The 16,075-nt window shown below is 42.9% G+C and overlaps 1 protein-coding gene across 4 annotated transcripts; it reads left to right on the forward strand.

The window, feature by feature from the left end:
* The first annotated feature begins 619 nt into the window (after positions 1-619).
* On the forward strand, positions 620-16,014 carry znf384a (zinc finger protein 384 a). Of its 4 annotated transcripts, none has more exons than XM_065947932.1 (11): positions 620-843; positions 3,685-3,752; positions 4,399-4,699; positions 4,943-5,065; positions 6,133-6,296; positions 6,389-6,465; positions 6,613-6,837; positions 8,688-8,855; positions 10,073-10,151; positions 10,484-10,642; positions 11,843-16,014. In XM_065947932.1, exons 2-11 carry the CDS (start codon positions 3,690-3,692, stop codon positions 12,239-12,241), a joined length of 1,758 nt encoding a protein of 585 aa, XP_065804004.1. In that variant the 5' UTR covers positions 620-843; positions 3,685-3,689; the 3' UTR covers positions 12,242-16,014. The 4 variants fall into 4 exon arrangements, with proteins under 4 accessions (XP_065804004.1, XP_020502284.1, XP_065804006.1 ...); XM_065947933.1 differs by lacking the exon at positions 620-843 and adding an exon at positions 880-1,552; XM_020646628.3 differs by lacking the exon at positions 8,688-8,855.
* Positions 16,015-16,075: the final 61 nt, after the last annotated feature.

Consider the following 16,075-nt stretch of genomic DNA (forward strand, 5'->3'; position numbering starts at 1 on the left):
ACGACCCCGACTATTTACGTCACCTTTGCACGCAGGCCGACGACGTCATATATCAAAACCTAAAATTAAAAGTTAATAACAACTTTTTAATTTCTGTGTAAACTAACATGAAATTACAGTACCTGTATGTTTTTCTTTTTAATTAACAAGTTAAACAAATGTGAAATAATATTATATAAAGTACTTTCTAACTTATAGTTAGATTTATCTGTATAGTATTTTTACTCATAGTTTTTCTTTTTATATCTATTTATATCCGCACCTTATTTTTATTTTTTATATGTAAATACATGCTGCTGTTTTTATCCTGCACTACAACGGGCCAAATGCAACGAAATTTCGTTCTTATCTGCACTGTAAAGTACAAGTTTGAATGACAATAAAGAAAGTCTAAGTCTTTCTTCTGTCAAATTGAATTGCATACAAATATTTCTAGGTCGCAACCTGGTCGCAACACATCTAAATTTCCCTGCTGGGATCAATAAAGTATATCTTATCTTTTATCTTTATAACATAACATTAAATTAATCGACTCTTGCTGCTGAGCCGAGCCTACTGAATGAAAAAAAAAAAAAAAAAAAATTCCCACATCGATATTGCTGATTAAATGGATACTGACTTTTATTTTGAAAGGAATGACCGGAAACGCGACAGTGTAACGGTCTAGCCTGACTCTGCGCGAGGTGGGCTGGAGGGAAACAAAAAAAAAAAAAGGAAGAAAAAAAAAAAAAAAAAAAGGCTGCTCTTCGGGGTTTGAGGGGCGGATTCGACAAAGTTTCCCAACTGTCCCGACCCGAGGAAGCTCCAGTGGGGGGGGGGTCCGACGGGGAATCGATTTGACCGGTAATTAAGCAGTTGGTTTGTTAACGATGTGATATTTTCAGTGTGTCTGAGAGCCGTGTCGTCCCAGCCGCCGGAAGTCTGCATGAAGCTGCGTCTCCTGCAGCGCCGTCGACCGGGCTTTTTTTTTTCCCCAATCTTCGTTTTTTTTTTTTTTTTTTTTTTTATATCCGAGACTTTTTTTTTTTTTTTCTGGAGGTTTTTTTTTTTATTTTCTCACAGCGAGATGAGCGAGGGGGGTGAGGGATGGGAGGCGTAGGCAAGCGAGGATGTTTTTTTGTGTGTTTACCGAGCTCACCAGCTAGTTTAGCCGTGTGAATATCTCGGGCCCTCCTTGTAGCTAAAGCAAAGCCAAGCGAACAAAAGGAGAACAATTTAATGGAGGCGAGTGAAGCTAGCTCACCCCCCCCCCCACACCCCCCTTGTCTTGTTTGCGTTAGCCATGTTTGTTTACAGCCCACGACGCTGTTGACAGCTGGTTCAGGTGCGGTGTGACACACGCGGGGTAATGAAGGGACACCTTACTTTAACAGATATCTACCAATCTAGCATTTTAAACATTCCCCTGCTATCGTCAGCTAGCTGCTAGCAATGCCACAGCTTGTGCCCCTCGTCTAAAAAATGGCTCTCAGGGCACTGAAACGTTGACTTTTTGATGCACTTTTAAGTTTCCAGACAGCAGCAGCAGCAGCAGCAGCCTGTGGGATCTGAAGTAATTTGCTCTTAAAACTTGTTTTATGTATTTATAGGTTGTGTGTCTGCAGGAGGGAGAGAGGGCTTCATGAAAAACAACCTAAAACACGTTACCAGTGTTTTTGCATGAAATATGTCTTTGAGCTTGTTTACTTCCAGCTTTACATCCCTCAAAAGCATGTTAATTACACTCCTGTTTAACTAGCATGCAAATAGGTGCATGCTTTTATTAGTATTTGTGCAAAAATGTTTATTTAATCACAGTCTCCACATGCACACAGGAAGCAGTGACATGATGAGACTGCTATGAGCCTCAACAACTCACTGTTTATTCATTTGAATTATTTTAAATGTTAGGATTTAGATGAGCTTAACACAGATCAGATAATCCACAAAGGGCAGAAAATGTTCCATCAAAATGTATTCAGAGGTTGTCTGAAGTTAGAGAGAGCCAGTGTGAAGTAAAGCAGTGTTTCTCAACTGGTGGGTCGTGTCCCAAAAGTGGGTCGCGTCCCAAAAGTGGGTCGCAGAGCTGTTTTCAGTGGGTTGCTGTTGTTTGCCTGGGGAAAAAATATATTCTGTCAAAAAGTCCATGAAATGCTTTTCCAGCATGTTTTGTTTCTTTGTTCTGTCACGTTTTGAGGTCCAAACTGCGCTTATTTCACATTGGACAAATCTGATAGGTTGGAAAAATATCTGAAATTCAGGTCGCGACTTTTCATGAAGGAGCAGGTGGTGGATCCCTGAGGCTAGACCACTTGAGAACCACTGAACTAACGGGAACAGGATATATTAAAAACCAAAAATAAGGACGAAAACAAAGCAGAGCCGTGCAGTAAACCTGTGGATAGCTTTAAATTGTGTTGTTTACATTTTAGTACATTTTACAAGTGTTTACAATAGTGATAAAACATGTTTCATATTTTTGAAATGATTTGTGTTTCGTTTCGATTCTTACTTGTTGAGGATTAAACGCTGGAGCTTCGTTTTTTGTTTTTCTTACTTTTGCTGTGAACCATGAGGAACATCGTTTTGTTTCGTAGTGTAGTTGAAGAGTTACCAAACAGAGTATGTTCTGTAAAAAGCCAGAGCTTCAGCCTCTTCAGTTAAGTTGATCCTTAAATACATTTGTGTATTTATCCAATAAGTACTTTGTGTTTATGGGTAGGGAGGAGGTTTTAATTCTGACTGAAATAAACTACCACTACTAGAAAACCGCCAAACAAACTTGAACTATTGCTCTAACACAGAAGTAATGTATGTTGGAAGTAAAGTGCAGATGCATGCACAAACAGAAAAATGGAACTATGACACTTCCTGCTTTGTGCAAAAGAAAACATGTGGCGTTTGCACACAGTGGGAGCTGATCAGGAAACAGAAGCTGTGAGGTGGGTTACTTTTCTCTGCAGTAAATAGCTTCTTAGTTTTGATACAGCATCAAGTTGCTTTCCAAAACTAGGCCGAGTGACTTTGAGACCGTGTCATTTTTAGAGTAAAAGCACCGTCTAAGGCATTGGTTCTCAACTGGTGGGTCGTGGAGCAATTTTCTGTGGGTCTCGATCATGTGCCTTGAAAAATAATTGTGTCCGTAAGTCTGCGAGACGCTTCTCAAACAAGTTTGATTTGTTCCGCCTCTTCAGCTTCTGTTCAGACTGCCGTTTGCCGGTGTAAGGGACTAGTGAGGACGTTCATCATCTGTGTAAAGGAACTAGATGAGTGTTTTCTCAGCTCTCGCCTCTTCTGTCCTCCTCTAGGTTTTTTAAATATCCATCTCTCCAAAGATTGAACGTCTTTCCATGATACCTTTAACATCCTCTTCTCCGTAAATCTGATTCGATTCATTAAAGGAACTTAAAACTGTAGAATTCAAAGCTCTCCCTTTAATCCAGCACTTTTGGAATGGGACCCCTCAAAATACTAAAGGGACCACTACTCCACAAAAAATGCTCCACAGTGTTAGCACTCAGCTGTGATCAGCTGATGGAGGAGAGGTCGCATGGAAAGGAAGCAGTCTAAGATGTTTGAAACGCAGCCTTCCTTGCATGGTCTCGTTTCACATGAAAGTCTTAAGAACAGTGCGGAGCACAGTGAGGAGGAAGAGGAGGAGGAGGAGCACGGGTGGTTTCTAAGTGTGTTGCTTTTTAATTACAGAAATTATGGACGATTCCCATTTCAACTCATCGTACTTTTGGTCTCCCGTCCCCACTGTACAAGGACAGGTAGAGACAACCTTATTGTTGGAATTGTCTTGTGTACTGCTATGTGTAAAGAATAACCAGCAGTGGAGATTGTTTTGACTCTTTGTGGACATGTTAGATTACACAGTTTCACCCTGAACATGTTCATAAGAACACTTAAAAAATGTTAAATTAGTCGGTGAAGTTGACTTGAAGTTCACATTGACGATGTTTGAATATCAATTCTTGACATAAAAAGGGTTCTCTGGATTACATGATCACTCCTGTCCCTCTCCTCTCTCATCTCCTTGACCCCACTCTTTTTCATTTACTTCTTGCATCTCATCATGTCTTCGTTCTCTGATCTCTCCCATTGCCTTCTTTTTCTCCCGACATGGATCTTACCCATTGTCATCTCTCATCCTTCTCTTTCCTAATCTAACAACTCATATCACTCCTTTGCCACCTTTCTCTTCCTTCATCATCCTCCTTTTTTGTCTCCCAATTGACCTCCCCATCACCTTTCCTCACACTCCACTTGTCTTCCTCATGTCTTCTATCCTCACCCTTCTGTCCTCATAACATCTTCCTCCCCCATCCTGCGTCATCTGCGTCCTTTACCTCTTCACCCTTCCTTTTTTTCCCTTCCTCCTGCCACCAACCCTTCCCTCCACTCGTCCCGGTCTAGATCGAGAACGCCATGTTCCTGAACAAGGCGAAGGAGCAGCTGGGTCAAGAGAAGGCCAATGCAGCCTCCTTCCCCCACGCCTCTGCGTCTTCCACCTCCTCCCCCCACTACCCCATGGCCGTGCTCGCCATCCCCGGCTCAGTGGACGCAGGGGCGGGAGCGCGAGTGGTCCCCAAACAGGAAGGAGCTGGAGGAGGAGGAGGGGGTGGCAACAGTTTAGTCGGAGGACACCTGCACCAGTCGCACACCTCGCAGAACATCACTGTTGTGCCTGTTTCCTCCACGGGTATCATGACCGCAGGTGAGTGGACCGCCTTTCATGACGCTCTTCTCTCTGTTAGTCTTATTTTCTTTTTTTTGTCACTTTAAGATGTGTGCATGGGAGTCAGAAAAACTTGTTAGCAGGTGTTTGTCCGACGGTTTTACGTGCACATGTTTTAACCACTCTCATTATGAATACTTAAAGTCCTATGGTATAACGATTTTTTAAAAGTTTGTTTTGATTAAATGGACCCGGAGATGAAAGCTTCTCTTTGTCTCTTAGCGGGGTTAGTGATCACCACCCCTCAAGGCACGCTGCTGCCCACGTCCTCCACACAGTCATTTGTAACCGGACACCCCACTGCCACCACCATGATAGTGTCTGCGCTGCACCAGTCGAATACAGGTAAGACACTGAAACCAGTCACTGTTACGTCAGCCTTTCAACACTTTGAATCCTGAATAGTAATGAAGAAAAATTCCACAAAGTGAATATATTGTGTAGTGATGACTTTCTAAAAAGAGAGTGAAGTCAAACTCCCTCTGGGTTTGTTGTTCTCAGCTCTGTGTTCACACGGACAGGACGGCGCTTCCTACATCTCGTTTATGTTTCACTCAGCCGTGTTTCTTTTTTTCTGCGTGAACCCCTCACTGTCTAACCGTTAGCCCTGCCAACACATGTGGGATAAGAGACGGCCCCGCCCACTCAGGGTGTGTCGTTCAATCAGCAGGAGTCTAAAAAAGACAAACAGATAACCCCCGAATCAACTTTAAAATGCATATCGTCACTTGAAATTGATGGCAGAATCTTGTTTTCAGATGTTTATTGACACTTGCTGGTGAAACAGGTGGAGGCAGGAGGGGAGGAGGTAGCTGATGGATGAAGGAGGTGTGTCCAAAGAGAGCATTTCTTTTGGTCTGAAAATCTGCTCTGAAAGTCGCATAGTAAGCTTTTAATGTAAACTTTATACCATCCGATGAAAGTGTTCGAGTGTTGTCAGACTATATAATCTTCTTTTCTAACTTGTACTGGTCAGGAGGATTTAGAAAGCCTGTTTACCGACCAGCTGTGATGATCGTAGAGCAGAAGACTGACTGGGCCCTTAAGCTCAGCAGCACCACGACAAAAATCAACAATTTATTATTAGCTTGATGTTTAAAACAAAAGATTCTAGTTATGTTGAGATAGAAGTAAATCAAGACTAAAACAGCCACTAATTACAATGTCTTGGAAATTTCTCTACCCACCATTTATTCTCCTGCGATTTTTTTGTGCGTCCACTCACAGGAACACACACGTTTTGTAAGAGTTGTTGTTGCTTGTGACGAGGCGGCACACTCCTGCATCATGTAGGTGATGTGTGAGACTGATGACCTCACCTGTTTCCAGCTGTCCTCACACAAGACGACATGACTCTCCCTCATTTCTTAAGTTTCTTTTTTTTTTTTTTTTTACTTTTCTCTTGTTTCCAGACAAGAAGGAAAACATTGGAAACCCTTCTGCTGTTGTCATGCCGACGCCATCAAAGCGAGGCAGGAAGAGCAAACAGCTGATGGGAAGGTTGGCGGGCGTGGGAGGGGTCCTCCCTCCGGGAAGCGATGCGTTGATATTGGCTCACCTCGCTGCTGGAGGACAGGTGAGTTGAATGTTTTCTCATTTTTCTGATACTGTTTTTGTGTCAGTGTGTAATATTTTCTTTATACCTGATTTATTGTTATTGTGTTCCAGCATCACTCTGTGGATCCATACGATATATCCAATGATGAAGATGATCATCCCAGCAAAGACGGACCCAAATCCTACAGGTGGTGAACCATATTTAAATGAGAAATAATAATGCTAAACGTCCGTGGCCTTCCAGATGTGATTGAACAGCTGCAGCATTTAACTTTACTTGCCCGCTCTCTGTGCCATAAAGGTTCTCTTCTCTCTCTCACTCCTCACTTGACAAGGTGTCGGATGTGTGCATTGACATTCTTCAGCAAGTCCGACATGCAGATCCACGCCAAGTCGCACACTGAGGCCAAGCCCCACAAGTGCCCCCACTGCTCCAAGTCGTTTGCCAACTCCAGCTACCTGTCCCAGCACATCCGCATCCACAGCGGGGCCAAGCCCTACTCCTGCACCTACTGCCAGAAAACCTTCAGGCAGCTCAGTCACCTCCAGCAGCACACACGGTACTGCAATGAGTGCTTTGTGGAGTCCTGTGTGTGTGGGGGGTCTCTGTTGGGAAAGTGTGTGTGGGCTTGTGTTGGGGATGTTCAGGGGTCTTTTGGGACAGTGTTGACAGTGTAAAGCTCTTTTTGCCGCGTCTTAGCGTTACCTTACAAGGTGCAACACTTGAATCAAATGTAAATTAAATCCTGGGTTTAATCTTGGTGTCTCGAAAGTTTATCGATTAATATTAGCTGTCGACTGATTTAATAATTAGGGAAGAAAGACAGCCTCCTCATTACATTTTAACAGTTGCTTTAATTAATTAGCAGCTTGATTCGTCACGTCATATATGTAAAGCCTGGGTTAGAGGAGAGCATGGTATAGAGTTTGGTATCTTCATTTAGCAGCAGGGATGCAGCGATTACCAGTTTGACTATTGACCACGCTTCAAACTGTAATTTACTACTCAATCGTAAAGGCACCGCTACATCTGTAGTCAAGCTGCACAATGCAAAAGCAAAGTGACACCTACACTTAGTTAGCTTTACAATGTTGAGGGACCAACCAGCGTAAGTTTTTTTTAACCACCAAAGAAAGGAGTGAAGTCAGCAGTGTGAGAGCAAACTGTCCATGGTATGTCTTATTTACAATCAGGATTTTACAGTAATGCATAATAATTGTGATCTGTGACACCATGATTATTCCTCAGACTATAATCAAACCATCAAAACTCTTCAATGGTTGTATACCGAGAGTTAGGGTTAAGATTAGGGTTAACCCTGCTGTTGGTACTATCAGAAGCCTGGCATGGTCCTGCATGATTCTGAGTTACTCTGTTTTATTTCATCTGCTTTCACACTAATCCTTCATACATTCTTCTTTTTGGTTGCATGCACCTTCTGTTTCTTTCACTGTCATAGAAGCAACTTGTGTTTAAATATCCACTTCAATTAAAAAGACTAATAAAAGGTAAAATGTAAAAACTGAATTTGTAAAGGTTTAGGCACTGATTATGTTTACAAAAGACAAGACTGATGATCAGACATTCAAACTGCAGATGGCAGTAAAGACAACCTGTTATTTTAATCACTCAAATTTTTCACACTGAGTCAGGTTTTTTTGAATGGGTTTTTGAGGTCTGTAATCCGAGGTTTGAGGTAGGGACACACACTACACACACACAGGGATGGATGCGAAAAAATGCAGAAAGTCAGTGTGCAGTGGCCTTAACCCTTATAACTATTCAGCCCTTGAATAAAATCAACACTCGTCTTTTCTTTTTGCCTGTTCCTGCATGTTTTACACATACTCTCTGATAATAGTTTGACATGTATTACTTGGTGATCAAAGTCTCCCAATCATGCTGTCATCAGTTTTCTGTTTGACCTTGTCATTCACCTTCATGTTTTCATTTCCCTCATTGCCACCCGCTTGGTTTTCTTTCTGGGCTGCAGGACATCTATTTTAAACAGCAGGAGGTTTTCCACTCGTATTAAATGTACTTTACAATCTGACTGCAGCAGAGCTAGACAGTCATAAACACACTCAGAGTGCACTCAATGCAGGGCATACCAATGGAGAGACTGTGAGAGAGAGAGAGAGAGAGAGAGAGAGAAAAGCGTGACTGTGCTTGCTGTATGTATTTGTTCTGTGTTTTCACGACTCAGACACAGCACAAAGAGCACACTGTCAAACCTAATGATCTACGATCTACACAACGCATCGTAGATCTATTTCACTTAAGCGCATGATTTGGTCTTCAGTTTATCGTGAAGTTTGGTCATGCTGTAGCTGAAAAATCTCTCGCTGTCTCTCTCTCTGTTTCTCTCTCTCCACCTCCTCACCCCTCCAATCCCGTGTCCCGTGTTAGAAACCACACTGAGGCCAAGCCCCACAAGTGTCCCCACTGCTCCAAGTCGTTTTCCAACTCCAGCTACCTGTCCCAGCACATCCGCATCCACACCGGGGCCAAGCCCTACTCCTGCTCCTACTGCCAGAAAACATTCAGGCAGCTCAGTCACCTCCAGCAGCACACACGGTACTGGGCCGGGCCGGGCTGGGCGGGGCCGGGCTGGGCGGGGCGGGTTTCAACGCCTGGATGTGTGTGCATGTACAGTACTGTACGGAAGCAGGTGTGTGGTACGGAAGCCCTGAGCAGACATGCCCCCAATTTTTCATCCGTTTTCCTGTGATAATAATTATCTTTGGATAACAACGCTCGTTATATCAGGAAAGCCAGCGTTGTTATCCCTCGAAGAAGAGATAAATTAGTCGAGATGTTGAGAAAAAACAACCAGTAATTACTCAGTATCATGGGAAAATGTAAACTTATAATGTATGTCTGCCCCAGGCTTCCGTAGTGTGATGAGTTAAGGCATAATGTTTGTTTTAGCCTTTTTTAACTTAAATATTCTGGAGGCATGCCGTGTCGTCAGGGATAAACTGTTTATAAGTAAAGAATGTGTGCATTCTCTTTAATGGCCAGCAGGAGGCAGCTGCACTGTTATAGTCTGTTAGTAGACCAGAAACTGACACAACGTCTCTCTTGATTTATTACCTCAGGAATAATTTTCTTATGAATCTATGGTCTATGTTTCTTTCATATCTGCTTCTAAACATTATGATGTAAATTATGTAAGTTATCATCCTTTCTACAGTAAAACAGACAATAAAGCAGGGTGAGCTTTAGGACTAGGAACAGAGGAGTCAGGACACCCCCCACACGGCCGTTTTGGACGCCCCTCGGTTTGCCAGATATGAGAGCAGTTGTCAGGTCAAACCAACAGGTGTTGCATGATGGAAGCGGGCAAGAGAAGTGGTTCAGATAGAAGTGATTGTACCCGACCTAAAAAGCCTCTGCATGTTTCTAATAAGCTCCACGAGCAGAAACGTGCTCAAACTAGGATCAATATTGGAGATGTTTTTGAAAAATGGAGAGAGGTTAGAACACAGAAAGGTTTACAGACCGATGCAGAGCTGGCTAAACACTGAAGCTACAGTGTCCACAACATGGCAACCTGCGTGAGCATCCACTCTAGAGAGGAGGGGGCGGGGGAAGACAGCTCTCTCTAATGTTAAGAATCTGGACTGCAGTACCCATTTTAAACACTAGATGGCAGATTTACATACTGCTCCTTTAAGTATAAGAAAGCAAGGAACTTGCAATGAGGCATTCGTCTCTCAATCGAACTCTTTTTTGCAGTGCAGTCTTAAAGTGTAAGAGATGGACTCTAACAAACTGATGTTGTTTTTCAGGATTCACACCGGTGACCGACCGTACAAGTGTAGCCATCCCGGCTGTGAAAAAGCTTTCACTCAGCTGTCCAACCTGCAGGTAAATTAATTCACAGGTTTCATCCTCGACAGCACTGAACTGTTGACTTTCTGCAGTATGCCTACCTGTTTGTGTTTCTTCTTTGTTGGCTAAAACATGAACATAAAGTTATTGTTCCTGATGTCACATGAAACACAATAAAGGGACTTTAATTCCTGTGTCATTGAAATGAAAAGTTTTCACTGTTCTTTACAGGTCAAGGAGAATAAAACGTCTTAAAGAATAAAAAGTCTAATTTCTCTGTAGAGTAAATGTTGTTCTCTTAGTAACAGTATTTGGAAAACGTCATTGGTTAGTCTACGATTTGTTTACCTCCTTCTTCTTCTGCACAGTCTCACCGTCGGCAGCACAACAAAGACAAGCCGTACAAGTGCCACAACTGTAACCGTGGTTACACGGATGCTGCCAGCCTGGAGGTGCACCTGTCCACGCACACCGTCAAGCACGCCAAGCTGTTCTCCTGTGGCCTTTGTAACCGGTCGTACACCTCGGTAGGCCCTCAGACCTGTCCATCGAGCACCAGCCACGTTTACACTATGCACCGACTCTAACTTCCACAGAGAAGATCAGGAAGAGAGAGAGTTAGCTGAGCTCTGTTACTTCAGCTATGACAGTCTATGATAATACTTCAAATGCCAATGAAGCTTTACAGCAATCTTATGAACAATATGGATATTTAAAAGCATATTTTGAATTACAGTGTACAGTGAGAAAATTTTAAATATTTTACTTTTTACTACCTGTCACAGCCATCACTGGATCGGATAGTAAGGTGGTCAAAATGTTCGATACTTTCGACACCACGTGTTTTGAATCGACTCATTCTCTTGTGATTCTCGTGATTGATTTTTTTCTTTCTGTGGTATTGAAACAGGCACAGGTATCCTTTTGATTTTTTACCAGAATCGTCTTAAATGTTTAAAGCCTTGGTGTTGTGACCGCCCTAATGAGTCGTTAGTAAGCGAGTCTGCAGGATACTAAACACTCATGAACAGTATCAGCAAAGAGGTAACTTGTCAACAGGGGACATCAAAAATGACACAAAAAGGGGGGGTGCAGATGGGCTAACAGTGAGGTCATGCCCAATGTATGGAGGCATGTATCGAGGCGGGCGGCCCAGGTTCAAGTCCGACCTGCGGCTCCTGCCCTGCATGTCATTCTCCCCACTCTCTCTCTCTCCTGATTTTACTGAGTGTATCCTGAACAGCCCCCCCCCCCAAAAAAAGAAATGTTGAAAATAAACGACACAAAGGGAATTTTCTTTGCAGCTGGTTGAATCATTATTTTTACATCTGTCTTCAGGATTTTTCTAATGATTATACTGAAGAACAAAGAGATTCATTTTTGACTTGTTCTGCCTATTTCATGTCCTTACATCTTTCAATGGTGGTCTTTAAACTGCTGCAGATAATAAAAAGCAAACATTCAACATTGCATAATCTAAGAATCATAGAAATGTCACACAGCACAAATGTCTTTGGACAGTAATTATTAGTCTTGAAGACATTTCTCCTTATCACTCAAACTTTTATCCGTTAAGGAATTCATGTAAAACAAATTGACAGATCTCCTTGATATTTAATATCCTAAGTTATGGCAGGAAAACAACCTGACATTTTTTCACGACCTTGACTGATGCAGACCTACCCTCCTCTTTTTCTCTCTCTCTCTCTCTCTCTCTCTGACTCCAGGAGACGTATTTAATGAAACACATGAGGAAGCACAACCCCGACCCGCTAACAGTGGCAGCAACAGTGGCTGCTCAGCAGGCGCAGGGCCTCACGCCAGGCAGGGGCCGAGGACGTGGTCGAGGGAGAGGAGGTGGCGGGGGCAGAGCGGGGCAGCTCCAAAACCAGACCAACCCTAACAACACCAACCAGAACCCTAACCCTGGACCCCCAGGAGGCTACCCTCAGCAGCACTCGGAAGCTGTGGTTCAGTGCCCGTTTGACCTTCACCAGTACAAGACGGTGGCTGCCGGCGAGATCCAGTACAAACCAGTCAGTGTGGGAGACCTGCCAGTGACCCACAAAGACCTCTGCCTCACTGTCTCCACATCAGCCATACAGGTGGAGCACATGAACTCATAGACTGCGTTTTCCTACTCTGTTTGAGAGATAACTAATCGTGTCTGAAGTGTAACAAAAAAAAAAAAAAAAAGGTCCATATGAGCAAGTAATTAAACTGCATTCAGTATTTTAGTCGTCTGAAGAAAGAAAAAAAGAAAAAAAGTCTGAGAAAATATTCAAACCATCCGCTTTATTAAGTGGAATCAGTTCAGACTCTCTTCCTTCTGACTCTTAAGATGAGCTAACAGAGTACCTTAAAACCCCGATTATAAATCCCACAGACCTGAGCTACCGCCATGATGAGCTCTGCGCCTCGGGTTGTGAAGTACAGACTCACAGCCCTCGACTGCTCCCCTCCGCTGAGCTCTTGTTCTCTTTAATGGGAGCCTTTCAATCAAACCAGCACTTCACCGGGTATATTGTTGAACAGTATACCTCTGCTTTCTTTAAGTGCAGGTTTATAACCTAGGTCCAGGTCGTTCTGTATCCCAGCACACTTTGCACGGTGTAGCGGCGGCTTACGGTACATGATGATTGGGGTGAGTTTTCAATCGGGTCAGGTCGTGTGCATTGAGTCATGGTGGAGGCTGCGCTTGGAGTCATGGCGGTGCATATCTCAGCATTTTCTACTGGTTTGTTGGGGGTAACGGTACGTAGGACGCAGCTTACCTTTGAGGTGGAGAAATGCGTCTTATACACCCAATTGTACGATCATTATCAAGGATACAAGCAAAAGTCAAATTCCCCCAAAGGTCCGTTTTTTTTCTTTTGTTTTAAGATGTTTTAATGCTGAGTGCAACGTGAAATTACTTGTCATAACAGATATTTTACAACGCGCTTCTTGATTCCTGAGCCCACTCGTGCCAAGTATCTCTCAGACTAAAAACTGCTACAGGTAGCGCAAGTCGTTCAAATCTTCAGCATGCAGCCAAATTCAGTTTGAGCTTTTATATGATTGTGAATTAGAATATATTCATACCTGAACTTCTCCTAAGAATCTTGAGTCTAACCAGCAGCTCTTCTCTGGGAATCAAACGAGGCTCGCTCGTGTCTCTTTTGACTGCGTTGTTTGCAGTGGGCATCACTGGAGGATGAAGATGTAAAATATCTGTAGAGTAAAAAAAATGACTCTTTTCTCTGCACATCAATGATCCAGAGGACGGCGTTATTTTGAACATATTTAGATCATATTAACCTGAACATTCTCCGCTCTTTAGTTCAAGCCAAAACAAGAGAGAGAAACACGAGGAGTCAGAGGTGAGAAACTGTGGAGTTTTGAAATGTCAGCGGAGAAGGACGTATTGTATTGTTTCAAAATGGAGAAATGACTCAATAAAAAAAAAAGTTTAAATGGCTTTTGAATGACACCATCGACGTGCCGAGGAGGAGAAAGGCAGAGTGTGTGCCTGAGTAAAGACAACAAGAGAAGAAGCTCTGCAGAAAGAAAAGGATGAGATGCTTTTTAGGGTGAAACCTGGACCTGAATCTCAACGAGTGCATTTGACATCTCCTTACTTACACCCTCCTCCCTTCAGACAACGAGGAGACGAGGATCTGAGTCTTTATCGGAGCCCAAAGTTTGGGATGAAAGAGGTTCAAGAATGCACTAAATTTGAGGAACCTGCAGCAGAACGAGATGGAAACAGGAGAGGAAAGGGGGGCTGGTGGGGCGGGAGGGGTCCTAAAGAAAGCACTTGATGAAGCTCGTACTTCACGCCTGTTTGTCATCATTTTACTTTTTTTTATATATCATGTATGTATTTTTCTACCAACAGAGGAACGCGTGAACAAACTCGGAGAGAAAGCAAAGTGAACGCATGAATATGAAGGGAACAGAGAAAACAGAGAGCCCCCCCCCCCCTTATTTGTGTTATTATACAAAGAGAGACAGTTTACTATCCTCCAATGGGTACAGCCCGACTCATCATTTCAGGGCGGTTTTTGGGGGAATATTGATTGTGTGAAAAAATGGCTGACAGGTACTGTTATCAATCTTTTTTTTTTTTTTTTAAAGAACTTTTCATACATATTATTACTACTCTCATTATTACTGTATTGCAAATGTTATCCACATTATTATCAATCTGAGGCATTATTGTATTGCAGTATGCTGTACATAAAATAGATAGAAAATACTTTTTCATCCTTAAAAGGGAAGTTTGTCTCATGTAAAGCTTATATGGAAACTTAAGGAACTCAATCTGACATGTTTAAAATCACCGGCTGTGTCCCAGGTCACCTTTAGAGCTGACGGACCCTCGCTGAAGACGTTTTGATTTCTTACTGGACAACGTGTTTCTCTCTTTAAGTGACAAGCTGTGCATCATTTCCTGAAACTTCAGAGTGCTCAGGAGTGTTTTTTTTTTTTTTTTGTGCAGATGAGCTTGATGTTCAATTTGTAGGAGACAGACATGAGGACTGCAGAGGCTGCTCAGAGAGGCCTTCCCTGTACAAGTGGACACAGTGTTGTCTTTTTCATATTGCCAGTTCAAGGCGCATTCTTTACACCCCTGTGATGTCTCGTCTTTAGCTGTGAACGTCCCAGAGGCGTAACAGTGGGACTGAGTCGACCCACTTCTGTGCCTGCATCTGAGGTAGTAACAGAGGCGTTACAGGGACGAGAAGGTATCATTGTGTGCGCTTCCATGTGGAGCCCTCTGTGTTTCTTGTTTTGGACACGATGTTAGATAACAGCCTGCGACTCCAATAGGATGCGGCTGTGGAAACAACAGCTCTTTACCATAACGAAGTTCTACCATCATTGGTTTCCCAGTGTGGGAATTCACATTGCATTATGGCGTTGTGGAAAACCAAGCGGCACAGGGAACACAGCAGGAGCTTCACATGCACACGTACTCAGATATGCACAACCCCCCCCCCCTTTACGCCTCTGTTACAACCTCCGATGGCGGATCAGAGGCGGAACGACCTTGCATCACCATTCTGCATCTATGCGTTAAAACATAGCACGGGACGCATGGCGGGGGTCTAAGTTTCCCGCCTTCACCTCGCAGTCTGTCAGCGGCCCGTTGTGACGGTGTTGCTGAATCACAATCTGAAAAAAAAGGGCTCATCGCTTCACTCAGAGAACCGTGGTTATCATGTAACCCGGTGATACTCTAATTATGAATCAACCGGAAATGGTTCGACCTTAGTGATTGTAAGTTTAATTAAAAGAGAAAGGCCTTTCATGAAGAGGTCACAAGGTCATCAGGATACAAAACCTTCAAGAATTCTTCAAAGAATTCCACAATTCAACGTTTATACTGATATCACAAAGTCTGCTGCCATACTTCTGTATTTTCTAAATTAAACACAGTTGCCTCCGAACTTTGGGAGAGGATACTATCTGCCCATTTAAAACAATCAGTTTAAAAAAAACAACACAGACCGTTTTGATCTGAAATGATCTGAAGGTTTATATCAATGATTCATGGTTTGAAAACCAGACTGTGACGTGGCTGACCTGGGTGACCTGGGACACGGCAGACATGTTTTTGTACACAAGCTGTTTGTTCTCATTCAAAATGTTCAAGCGGCCCGTTCCACTGGCTGACAGTCTTCATGTATACTCCTTGTATTTCATTGTGTCTTTTTATGGAAGATAACACCTTCTCAATACTCATGTTAATGTTATTACTGATGCTCCTGATAGAAATAATACGTTCTTCATCTGCCCTCTTATGCTACACTCTCGCATACTGTACGCACAGTTACACCTCTTGCTCATCTGAACAGACTGTTTCTTCCCATAAGGAGAATAAAGTTTCAAAACAAACTATGATGAAAATAAACCCGTCATTGTCTGATTTGTTTATTATTAATTCAAATTCATTCATGTTCTTGATGTTTTTT

This window comes from Labrus bergylta, chromosome 19 (assembly GCF_963930695.1).
Source record: "Labrus bergylta chromosome 19, fLabBer1.1, whole genome shotgun sequence".
Lineage (NCBI taxonomy): Eukaryota > Metazoa > Chordata > Actinopteri > Labriformes > Labridae > Labrus > Labrus bergylta.